Here is a 12,510-nt window from a genome sequence, read left to right as displayed (position 1 = left end):
CTGATTAAAGTCTGACGACCATGATGGATCTGAAATTGAAAAAATAAAACAAGAAATAACTCAGTTACGCAATAGTGTCTTCCAGGAAATTTATCATGAGAGAGAAGAATATGTGAGTAGTTGATTCTTTAAAGTTTAAATTAGATTTTAAAAGTTTTAAAAATTAGATTCTTTAAAGTTTAAATTAGATTTTACTCTAAAAATTGAATTCAAATACCCATTCTATGAAGTAGATTATAAACATAGGCTAGAGGTGATATATTGGCATAATAATGTTTATGTGAATTTAGAAATTAATTTCTGATGACAAAATTTTTCATGATCATTGTACCAATGTGGAAATTACAGAAAATTATAAAGAAAAAAAGATCAGTGTAATTTTCCTACTCAGTGGTAACAGTAGTAATCACCATTAACTTTTTTACTTCCTTTTTGTCTTTTTTTCAACTTCTTTTTAGAATTAAGATTATAGCATAAACTTTTGCATATTGATTTTTTTTCTGTTTAACATAAAACCTAAAGACTTTTTTCTTTCTTACTTTTATTGAGACAGAGTCTCACTCTCTTGCCTGGGCTAGAATGCCATGGCATCAGCCTAGCTCACAGCAAACTCAAACTCCTAGGCTCAAGTGATCCCTCTGCCTCAGCCTCCCGGGTAGCTGGGACTACAAGCACGTGCCACCGTGCCTAGCTAATTTTTTTTTCTATTTTTAGTTGTTTGGCTAATTTCCTTCTATTTATAGTAGAGATGGGGTCTCACTCTTGCTCAGGCTGGTCTCAAACTTCTGAGCTCAAGCATTCCTCCCACCTTGGCCTCCCAGAGTACTAGGATTATAAGTGTAAGCCACTCCACCGGCCTAGACTTTTTTCTTATGCAAAATCTATATGAACATCATTTAAGCATCATATTGCAATGAAAACGTTAGTGGAGCAGCATAATTTAGTTGAAAAACAAAATAAGACTACCTGGTTTTGGGGTAGGAGTGGGGACTTAAATCTTTTAAGTTTCCATTCTACCACTAATTTTTGTGACCTTGGAAAAATTAGTGTATTTGCTCTTCAAAATGCAAATAATATTGTATTTCATGTATGAGAGATGTTATGAGGAAGAAGTTAGTTAAGAAATAGTGCTTTGAAATTAAAAATACTATGAAAATATTAGGTATTTTAAGTATGCTTTATTTAGCAAAATTATCAGACTGTAAATATCTTATGAACTTTGGATTAAAATAGCTGTCTCCTAGAGATTTGACAAGCATCTAAAAGTTTTGCTTAATAAACATGGGATAAGTGATTTTTCTTTTGTAAGGATCCTCAGTTTTCACATTTGCTTTAAAGTGACTTACATAGAGCTGCATATTTATTTTTATCTCAAGGATTTTATGATTTTTTCTTCCTAAATGACATAGCCATTTAAAAAAAGTCACTGTGTTCTTAATATTTTGAGAAATAGTGACAGTTTTATAATTCAAACTGGTATATTACACTTTTTCATTTTAGTTTAGAAGTAAATGCGGATTTTTACTTTAGGCAAGATTTGTGCTTATGTATATATGCAAAGTTTAAAATTGGTAATTTGTCTTCTGTTAGTAAGATGGTAATTTAGATGCAAGGTGACTCTTGTTGGTTTTCACTTGATATTTCTTGAAGAAGGCAAAAATCTGTGATTATGTATCTTATTAGGTATGTAATAAAGCAGATGCTAGTATATTATATTTTCCTGAAGAGCAGCATGTCACAATTGAATATCTATTGATCTACAATAAAAAATATTTTTTAACTTTAGGAGAAGCTGAATAGCTTGGCACAGAAATGGTTCCCTGAGCTGCCTCTGCTTCATCCTGAAATAGGATTACTTAAGTACATGGTAAGCTTTGTTTTCCTTGAGAATTACTACTTTTCAGAGAGTGCTGAAAAGCAATGATGTTAAAATTGTGTCAGTGTTAAATTTATTGTATCCTTTGAATAAAAATATTCCTGATGAGTTTTTTGGATTTTATTTATATTAGAAATTTTTCTCAAGACTTGTCTTTAATAGTTTGCATACTACATATTTTTATTTTTATCTTAATTTGCATGATTTTCTGTTTTCTCTGTTCCTCACCCTCATTCAGTACTTTGCATGACACTTATTTGAATTATGGGTGTTTTTGAAATGATAAAACAAAATTTTAACTGCTGCTTCAAGAGTTAGGATAAAAACAAGATACTGCTAGACCTAAAGAATTTAAGTAGAATGTGTCTTTTAAGTAAAAGGAGGCTGGAACAAAATTGTAGAGAAGTTGAGTGAGGTAGAGAGGCTGAGAATGGGTATGGCTTTCTAGGCAGGCAGGATTCAGTCTGGGAGATCAGCTTATTAGACAGGGGCTGTATGGAGCAGCATTGGTAAACTCTGACTCTCAGAGCAGAATCTGTTAGCTCTGTGTTTTATATTGCCTGCTAAGGATGAGGGATTAGGTGAGGTATTTATTCATTAAGATTGTCATTGAGACTATGATGATAGCTTAAATATAGTACAGAAAGGATGATTACATAGCTATGTGAGTTTATCATAAAAGATTAAGTTCCCTGAATTAAACAATTACAGTAAAGTCTTTCGAGACTAGACTTTAAAATGATGTGAGTTTTTCTGTGCAATTATTTAATGGTAGCTTAGAGACTGTCTCATATAGTGTGGACAGGTGAGTATGTACTGCCATATAGGACTTGAAATTAATTTAAAAAATATGCTAATGTACCTTGTAGAAGACTGTAAAAGGTTTGAATCATGGCTTATGGAACCCATTAATGACTTTAAGATGTTTAATGTATGCTTAGGAATTTTTTGTAGGTTCATATATATATTGTGGGACGCTTAAATATAATGGCGTTTAAAAAGAGACCTATAAAACAATACTATAACTCCTCTTTCTAAAACTACATGGCAATATAGCTTAGCTTGATTTAAAATGTTGACTATCAACATATGCAAATCTATAAATGCAATTCACCACATAAATAAAAGCAAGAACAAAGACCATATGATTCTCTCAATAGATGCAGAAAAAGCATTTGACAAAATCCAGCACACCTTTATGATAAAAACTCTTAACAAAATAGGCATAGATGGGACAAACCTTAAAATTATTAAGGCCATATACTATAAAGCCACAGCCAATATCATACTGAATAGGGAAAAATTGAAAGCATTCCCCCTTAGAACTGGAACCAGACAAGGTTGCCTACTATCTCACTTTGATTCAACATAGTTCTGGAAGTCCTTGCCGGAGTAATCAGACAACAGAGGGGAATTAAGGGCATCCAGATGGTAGCAGAAGAGATCAAACTCTCACTCTTTGCTGATGACATGATATTATATCTAGAAAACCCCAAGGATTCAACCAACAGACTCCTGGAATTGATAAATGAATTCAGTAAAGTCTCAGGATACAAAACTAATGCACACAGATCAGTGGCATTCACATATGCCAATAGTAATTAAGCTGAAAATCAAATCAAAGATGCAACACCTTTCAAAATAGCTTTAAAGAAAATTAAATATCTAGTAATATATTTAATGAAGGAGGTGAGAGACATATATAGGGAGAACTTCGAAACACTGAGAAAAGAAATTGTAGAAGATGTAAACAGATAGAAAAATCTACCATGCTCATGGATTATCAGAATCAATATTGTTAAAATGTCCATACTACCTAAAGTGATCTACCGAATTAATGCAATCCCTATCAAAGTACCATCATCATTCTTTACAGATCTAGAAAAAATAATTCTATGCTTTGTATGGAACCAGAGAAGACCTCCTATAGGCAAAGCAGTCTTAAGCAAAACAAAAAAACAAATTGGGAGGCATTATTCTACCAGACTTCAAGTTTTACTACAAGGCTATAGTAACCAAAAAAGCATGTTACTGGCAGAAGAACAGAGATACAGACCTTTGGAACAGGACTGAGAACCCAGATATGAAAACATCCTCCATATTGTTATCTAGTCTTCGAAAATGCAGGCAAAAATATACATTGGGGAAAAGAATCTCTATTCAATAAATGGTGCTGGGAAAACTGGATAACCACATGCAGAAGATTAAAACTGGGTCTGTACCTCTCACAAAAATCAATGCAAAATGGATAGCAGACTTAAACCTAAGGCATGAAACCTTAAGAATTCTAGAAGAAAATGTTGGGAAAACTCTTTTTTTTTGAGACAGAGTCTCGCTTTGTTGTCCAGGCTAGAGTGAGTGCTGTGGCGTCAGCCTAGCTCACAGCAACCTCAAACTCCTGGGCTCGAGCGATCCTTCTGCCTCAGCCTCCCGAGTAGCTGGGGCTACAGGCATGCGCCACCATGCCCGGCTAATTTTTTTTTTTTTTGAGACAGAGTCTCACTTTGTTGTCCAGGCTAGAGTGAGTGCCGTGGCATCAGCCTAGCTCACAGCAACCTCAAACTCCTGGGCTTGAGTGATCCTTCTGCCTCAGCCTCCCGGGTAGCTGGGACTACAGGCATGTGCCACCATGCCCGGCTAATTTTTTATATATATATCAGTTGGCCAATTAATTTCTTTCTATTTATAGTAGAGACGGGGTCTCGCTCTTGCTCAGGCTGGTTTTGAACTCCTGACCTTGAGCAATCCGCCCGCCTCGGCCTCCCAAGAGCTAGGATTACAGGCGTGAGCCACAGCGCCCGGCCTAATTTTTTATATATATCAGTTGGCCAATTAATTTCTTTCTATTTATAGTAGAGACCGGGGTCTCGCTCTTGCTCAGGCTGGTTTTGAACTCCTGACCTTGAGCAATCCACCCGCCTCGGCCTCCCAAGAGCTAGGATTACAGGCGTGAGCCACCGCGCCCGGCCTGGGAAAACTCTTATAGACATTGGCCTAGGCAAAGAATTTATGAAGATGACCCCCAAAGCAGTCACAGTAGCAACAAAAATAAATAAATGGGACCCTGATCAAATTAAAAAGCTTCTACACAGCCAAGGAAACTCATCAGAGTGAATAGACAACCTACAGAATGGGAGAAAATATTTGCTTTCTACACATCTGATAAAAGGCAGATAATAATCTATATAGAACTTAAGAATCTATGACAAGCATCTATATAGAATTTAAGAAAATCAATAAGAAAAAGTCAAATAATCCCATCAATAAATGGACAAATGACATGAACAGAAACTTTTCCAAAGAAGATAGAAAACATATAAACAGCAAACATATAAAAAAAGATCAACATCTCTAATCATTAGGGAAATGCAAGTCAAAACCACAATGAAATCTCACCTAACTCCCATGAGAATGGTCTTTATCAAAAAGTCCCAAAACAACAAATGGTGGTGTGGATGTGGAGAGATAGGAACACTCTTACACTGCTGGTAGGACTGCAAATTAGTACAACCCTTGTGGAAAAGAATTTGAAGATACCTCAAAGAACTAAAAATAGAAATACCATTTAATCCAGCAATCGCGCTACCAGGCATCTACCCAAAAGAAAAAAAGACATTCTATAAAAAAGACATCTGCACTCAAATGTTTATGGCAGCACAATTCACAATTGTAAAGATGTGAAAACAACCCAAATGCCCATCAATACATGAATGGATTAATAAAATGTGGTATATGTACACTGTGGAATACTACTCATCTACAAAAAACAGTGGTGATCCAGCACATATGTTATCTTATGTTTTCCTGGATAGAGCTTGACCCCATCCTTTGAAGTGAAGTATCACAAGGATGGAAAAACAAGCACCACATGTACTTGCCATCAAATTGGAACTAACTGATCAACACTAAGGTGCTCACATGGTGGTAACATTCATTCGGTGTGGGTCAGATATGGAGGTGGGGGTGGGTAAACTCACAACTAATGAAGATGGAACACTGTATGAGGGAAGGATATGCTTCTAGCCCTGGCTTTGGTGAGACAAAGGCGTTGCTTGTAACCAAAATGTTTGTACCCCCATAATATTCTGAAACAAAAAAAAAATAAAATGTTGACTATCAGATTTTATTGCCAATAATTACTACTTTTAAAAGGTAGCAGAAATATCTAGGAGCATTAAAATATTTGCAAGCCATTTTCACATTTGAGGACTCCACGCAGAGGGAGACATGTTAGAATTATTTCCTAGTCATAATTTTTAGACTTTTCATTCCTGTTTTACAACTGCCTTTATATTTGTCATTATTTTAATATTTTTAGGAAACATGAGTTTTCTCAAGTAAACATTAGGGTTTCTAGGAAACATGTGTGGTTAATCCTAGTCATCTCTAGAATCTGTTCTAGAGCTATAGCAGCAATTAAATGTATGCTGATTACCCTTTGGGAGTTGTTCAAGATCCAGGAACTAGAAAAATACAAAACTTTAAATGTTTTTATTTTATTGGTTTCTCCAGTAGGGTTGATGATGTCCAATTATATAATAGCATGTAACTAATTATGTTGATGATTTAAAGTGCTGGAATTTTTTGGATTTTCAACTGTAATAAAAACTTGTACCTAGAACTCTGGTGGTCTTTTTACTATGAGCTTGGAACGGGATCTTCTTGATGCTGAGCCCATGAAGGAACTTAGCAGCAAGCGACCTTTGGTATGTTCTGAGGTTAATGGGCAGACAATTCTTTTAAAGGTAAGTCTAAGTTCTTCCTTCTGGGAGATTCAGTAGTATAAAGGGGAGTGGTACTGTTACTTTTCAGGAAAGAAAAAAAAACTTTGTTTTATAAAGTATATAAGTTGATAGGCATGATGATTGTACTTCCAGTTTGGTTACTAGAACTAAGTTTTACTAAAGGTTCCCTCATTTCCCTAAGTAGAATATATCTTTAATAGTAGGTACTTGCTTTCCTATTTTGGGTAAACTTATTACTTTCTATACAATAGCCTTTCAAAATTTTTGATTTTATTGCATTTCTCCTTGAAATCTCAGGCTATACAGGCTTCTACTCCTTAATTTCTTTTCATCATTGATTTGGGAAACCATTAATCATGATAATAATATTATTAGGTTGGCCTTACTTGCCACACATTTCTAGAATGTATAGTAAGCTATAGGTAGAATTGTTATTTACTTTCTAAATTATATTTTTCAAAGAAGGTAGAAAATGTACTTATAAACTTAAAAAATAAATTGGATGTAATTTAACTAAGTTGGGAAGATGTATAATTAAAGTGGAAATTTTAATCTTGGAATTACCAGTGCCTCTTTGTTTTGGCACAAGGGCTATTCTGTGGATGTTGACACAGAAGCTAGAGCGATTCAGAGAGCAGCCACCTATCACAGAGCTTGGAGAGAAGCTAAAGAAGAGTCAGGGTTACTACCGTTGATATTCCTGTTTTTGTGCAAGGTAAAGTTCTTATGCTAATCTCTTGCAGAAAACATTTTATTTAAATATGTTTTAACTCCAAGTTTTAGAACAGTAATTCATTCTTCTTAAGGTAAAGCAAAAATTACCTAATAGAAAGAATGTATATTAAAAATATGTTGAAGAATTTTTCGCTTTGAGTCACATTCTCTGTTTTGCCTCTTAGTCTGATCCTATGGCTTATCTGATGGTCCCATACTATCCTAGGGCAAACCTGAGTGCTATTCAAGCCAGTATGCCTTTAACTTCAGAAGTAAGTGAAAACACTATTTCCATGCATGTATTAAATAAGAAAATAATACATATTATTTATACTTCATGCTATATACTATGTAAAATTTTGACTTGTGTTATTCTATTTAATTGTCACATCAACTCTGTGATATGAGTTATCCTGTTACACAGATGAGAAAAAGGCTTAAAGTGACTTGCACAGGGTATGTCTGCCAGAATTGGGGTTTGAAATTAGGTCTTTCTATTTCCAAAGCCTAAGGTTATAGTGATTAAACTGTGTTGCATATAAACTGCCTAGTATAGCATTTAGTTTTTTAAGTGCTTAAATGATAGCTTTAATTTTTATCATTGTATATTTAGGATTAGTAATAACAATAAAGGAGGACCTGATTCTTCCTATGTAGTAACACTATTTTAGTCTCTTCTTTCCTAGATGCTTTACATGGTTGTTATTTGTAATCCAAGTCTTCTTAAGAGACTGTAGAATATACATATGATAACACACACACACACACACACGCACACGCACGAGATCACCAGTTACATAATCAAGGCTTCATCTGGCTTTAGTTCTTTCTCTATGCTGTATTCGTATTAAAGGTTCATTTGGAGGAACCTTTACTCACTTCTCGAACAGTCTTTTAATTAGAGAAAAGGTGGTTCAGGTATTAAAATAAATGATATGCATACTTCCTGACTTCTTTTGTTTGTACTCATCTATAGGAAGCTTTAAAGGTCATGAGAGGTGTTGCCCAGGGCCTACATACATTGCACAAGGCTGACATAATTCATGGATCACTTCATCAGAACAATGTATTTGCTTTAAACCGTGAACAAGGAATTGTTGGAGATTTTGACTTCACCAAATCTGTGGTAAAATAACATAGTTTTATAAATAAGTTATAGATTTATTTAATGTTATTAGGCAGTAGTTCAGCACTTATACATAATGTGCTAATTTATTATAGCATTTGTGCCTTCAGTTAAGGTGTGCCATGTATTATAAGCAATTACCTGTTATCAACTAGGTGCTGGAACTAGAGTTTCTAACTTTTTTCATTGCATATTTTAGCCATAAGTCTTAGGAGCAACTTGACATTATACTCAATGACATTGACAACATTAATCATTTTGTCATCATCAGGAAATATTTAATGATTAGAAAATATGCAAGGAAAGCTAGGTGGCCATCTATCTCCTGGCCTGCCTCTACTGGTGTCCCCCACAAGAGATTAAATTTAAATATACGTATTTCATATTTTTTTATTAATAATATACATTTTTAGAAACCTAGGAACCCTGGGCTTTCCCATTTAGTTTAAGTCCCAATTCAACTACAATGCCTGTTAATTCGGTGCCATATTACCTCAGAATAGGCAGTTTATAGAGATAGCAAAGATAAGACAAAGAGTTGTGAATATTTTTTTTTTTGTTAGAATAAGCAATCCTAAAATACACATGATCATGAGGGACCAATTCCATAATTACTTATTTTAATTGACAAATAAAAATTGTATTTACTGAGTACAACATGTTTTGAAATTTGTATACAGTGTGGAATGGCTAAATCAGCAATTCTCTCTTTAAAAATCACACTTTTACTGAGATATAATTAACATATCATAAAGTGTATAATTCAGTAGTAGTTTTTGGTACATTCACAAAAGTGTGCATTGATCACCACTATCTAATTCCAGAACATTTTTGTCACTCCCCAAAAGAAACTCTGTACTGGTTAGCAGTCACTCTCCACTTCCCCCTCCTCTTGGGCCTTGGAAACCACTAATACACTTCCTATCTCCGTGGATTTGCCTACTCCGGACATCTCATGTAAATGGAATCATACAATATGAAGCCTTTGTGATTGGCTTATTTTACTTAGCATAATGTTTTAAAAGTCCATCCACGTTGTAGCATCAGATTGTAATTCCTTTTTTTGTAGCCAAATAATATTTCATTGCATGGATAATATGACATTTTGTTTATATATTGATTACTTGACATTTGGGTTGTTTACACTTTTTGGTTATCATGGATAAGGCTGCTGTGAACATTAATGTACACGTTTTTGTGTGGACATATTTTCATTTCTCTTAGGAGTGGAATTACTGGATCATATGGTATGGAGCTCTATTTTTCACCTTTTGAGGAGCCAAACTATTTTCTAAAGTGGCTGCATCATTTTACATTGTCATCAACAATGTATAAAGAGTCCAGTTTCTCCATATCTTTGCCAACATTTGTTATTATCTAAGCAATTCCTTTTGACTAGTTTATGTCATAATGCTTTTATACTTTGGTCATCTGTAAGTCATAGGGTAATTCCACCAGTGTTTATGTAGTCTTTTTTTTTTTTGAGACAGAGTCTCACTTTGTTGCCCAGGATAGAGTGAGTGCTGTGGCATCAGACTAGCTCACAGCAATCTCAAACTCCTGGGCTCAAGCAATCCTGCTGCCTCAGCCTCCCGAGTAGCTGGGACTACAGGCTTGCGCCACCATGCCCGGCTAATTTTTTCTATATATATTTTTTAGTTGGTCAGTTCATTTCTTTCTATTTATAGTAGAGATGGGGTCTCACTCTTGCTCAGGCTGGTTTCAAACTCCTGACCTGGAGCAATCTGCCCGCCTTGGCCTCCCAGAGTGCTAGGATTACAGGTGTGAGCCACCATGCCCGGCCTTTATGTAGTCTTAATGGTTTTCATATTATAGCTCAAAAAATGTGAGAAAATGTAAAACTGTAATCAAAAGCTGGATCATGCAGGATTTATGCAGATTGATTTGCTGAAATATTTATTTTAAACATTTATCTGAAAATTAAGATAGCAGCCTAAGAAAAATAATTAAATTATGAGTTTTAAAGGTTCTCAACTTTTAGGGATTCTGGTCAGTTTATCTTTGAGCATACCATTTGCATAACTAGATATTACAACTCCAAGAATTACTCTTCCCTTTTTATACTCATTGGTCACCTGTTATTATTCCCAAAACATTGTTTTAATTTTTAGTTAAAATTATTTGCTCTGAATTATTGATTAAACTCACCTTTTGCTACATTTTTTGTACTACCTTCAGATCAAAGCGTTAATCGGGCAGAGAAATTTGAAAAGTAGTCTAAAGTCAAGATTATTGCCTTTCAGACTTTATAGTGCATATTAGTCATCTGAGAATCTTGTTAAAGTACAGATTATTATTCAGCATTTCTGGGTTGGATATTATGCTTTTTTGACAAGCTCCCAGTTGATGCTGTAGCTCCTGACTTTTGAACCACACTTTAAAAAGCAAGGCTAAAGAGAGTAGGTGGAGAAGAGATAATTAACACTTAGTGATATGTGCTGGGCATTGTGCTAAATAGTTTAATCTTTACAATAACTCCTTAAGGTGGATGTTATTTCCATTTTACAAATTAATTTAGGCTCAAAGAGGTTAAATCCCTACTAAATGAGAGAATGGGGATCGCAACCAAGGTCTGCCGGAATCCAGGGGTCATGCTGTTGTCGCTGATCATCCTTAGACACATTAGAAATGTTAGATTTAGACAATGGTAAGTAAGGAAGTAAAGTACTTTGTAGAATTTCAGCTTAAAACATAATTTAGAATTTTCAGAATTAAAAAATAGCACTGCCACTTACCCTCGTGAAATTTGTTTTTAAAAAGAATATCAGGCCAGGTGCGGTGGCTCACGCTTGTAATCCTAGCACTCTGGGAGGCCAAGGCAGGCGGATTGCTTGAGGTCAGGAGTTTGAAACCAGCCTGAGCAAGAGCGAGACCCCGTCTCTACTATAAAATAGAAAGAAATTAATTGGCCAACTAATATATATAGAAAAAATTAGCCAGGCATGGTGGTGCATGCCTGTAGTCTAAGCTACTCAGGAGGCTGAGGCAGCAGGATTGCTTGAGCCCAGGAGTTTGAAGTTGCTGTGAGCTAGGCTGACGCCACAGCACTCACTCTAGCCTGGGCAACAAAGCGAGACTCTGTCTCAAAAAAAAAGTATCAGATGTTTAATCAAAGAATCAATGGTTTTTAATCTCTTTGAGTCTACAATCTGAATGTAATGAAAGTCTCACTCTTAATTTTATGAGACTGATTTTTTTTTTTTTTTAAAGAGACAAGCTCTTGCTGTGTTGCCCAGGCTATAATGCAGTGGCAGAATCATAGCTCACTGTAACTTTGAACACCTGGGCTTGAGTGATTCTCCTGCCTCAGTCTCCTGAGTAGCTGGGACTACAGGTGTGTGCCACCACATCTGGCTAATTTTTAAACATTTTTTGTAGAGCTAGGGCCTTGCTATGTCACCCATGCTGGTCTTGAACTCCTGGCCTCAAATGATCCTCCTGCCTCAGTCCCCCTAAGTGCTGGAATTACAGGCATGAGCCACCATGCCTGGCCTGAGACTGATTTGTAGGAGCAATTTATGATAGCAAAAATTAGATAAAAATATTTGAAAACAAGAGAATGAAATATTTCAAATGAATTTGTTTTTGTATTGATTAAATGCAAAGTACTTCACAGAAAGTCCCCTCACCTGTGTTGCCTCTAAAATATTTAAAATGTTATTTTTGTAGAGTCAGCGAGCCTCAGTGAACATGGTGGTTGGTGACTTGAGTTTGATGTCACCTGAACTGAAAATGGGAAAGCCTGCTTCTCCAAGTTCAGACTTATATGCTTATGGCTGCCTTTTATTATGGGTATGTTATTTTTTATTGAAATGGATCAGTCATTTATATATATCTATTTCAGTATATAAAGTGATGATTTTACAGTGATTCTCCTTAAAGAGCAGTGGCAGAGTTTTAGTAGAAAAAAATTTTTTAATTGTAATTGTTGTTATATTTCCTATTACCTATTGGTTACTTTCCACACATTGGCTTGATATATATTTTAGGTATCATGCTATTGTCTTGATTTAGTTAAAGTCAAGATT

At 35.1% G+C, this 12,510-nt stretch overlaps 1 protein-coding gene across 3 annotated transcripts in view; it reads left to right on the top strand.

Moving 5' to 3' along the window:
* STK31 (serine/threonine kinase 31) overlaps positions 1 to 12,510 on the top strand; it is a 92,453-nt gene that overhangs the window by 56,428 nt on the left and 23,515 nt on the right. For all 3 annotated transcript variants that reach the window (XM_012773323.2, XM_012773322.2, XM_076006174.1), the window contains 7 exons: positions 11 to 112; positions 1,787 to 1,867; positions 6,496 to 6,621; positions 7,211 to 7,336; positions 7,521 to 7,607; positions 8,312 to 8,461; positions 12,152 to 12,274. In XM_012773323.2, the coding sequence (XP_012628777.1) occupies positions 11 to 112; positions 1,787 to 1,867; positions 6,496 to 6,621; positions 7,211 to 7,336; positions 7,521 to 7,607; positions 8,312 to 8,461; positions 12,152 to 12,274 (795 nt within the window). The remainder of the gene's footprint in view (positions 1 to 10; positions 113 to 1,786; positions 1,868 to 6,495; positions 6,622 to 7,210; positions 7,337 to 7,520; positions 7,608 to 8,311; positions 8,462 to 12,151; positions 12,275 to 12,510) is intronic.

The sequence above is a fragment of the Microcebus murinus genome, chromosome 9 (genome assembly GCF_040939455.1).
Source record: "Microcebus murinus isolate Inina chromosome 9, M.murinus_Inina_mat1.0, whole genome shotgun sequence".
In the NCBI taxonomy this organism is placed as follows: Eukaryota; Metazoa; Chordata; class Mammalia; order Primates; family Cheirogaleidae; genus Microcebus; species Microcebus murinus.
This window is presented reverse-complemented; position numbering and strand designations above follow the sequence as displayed.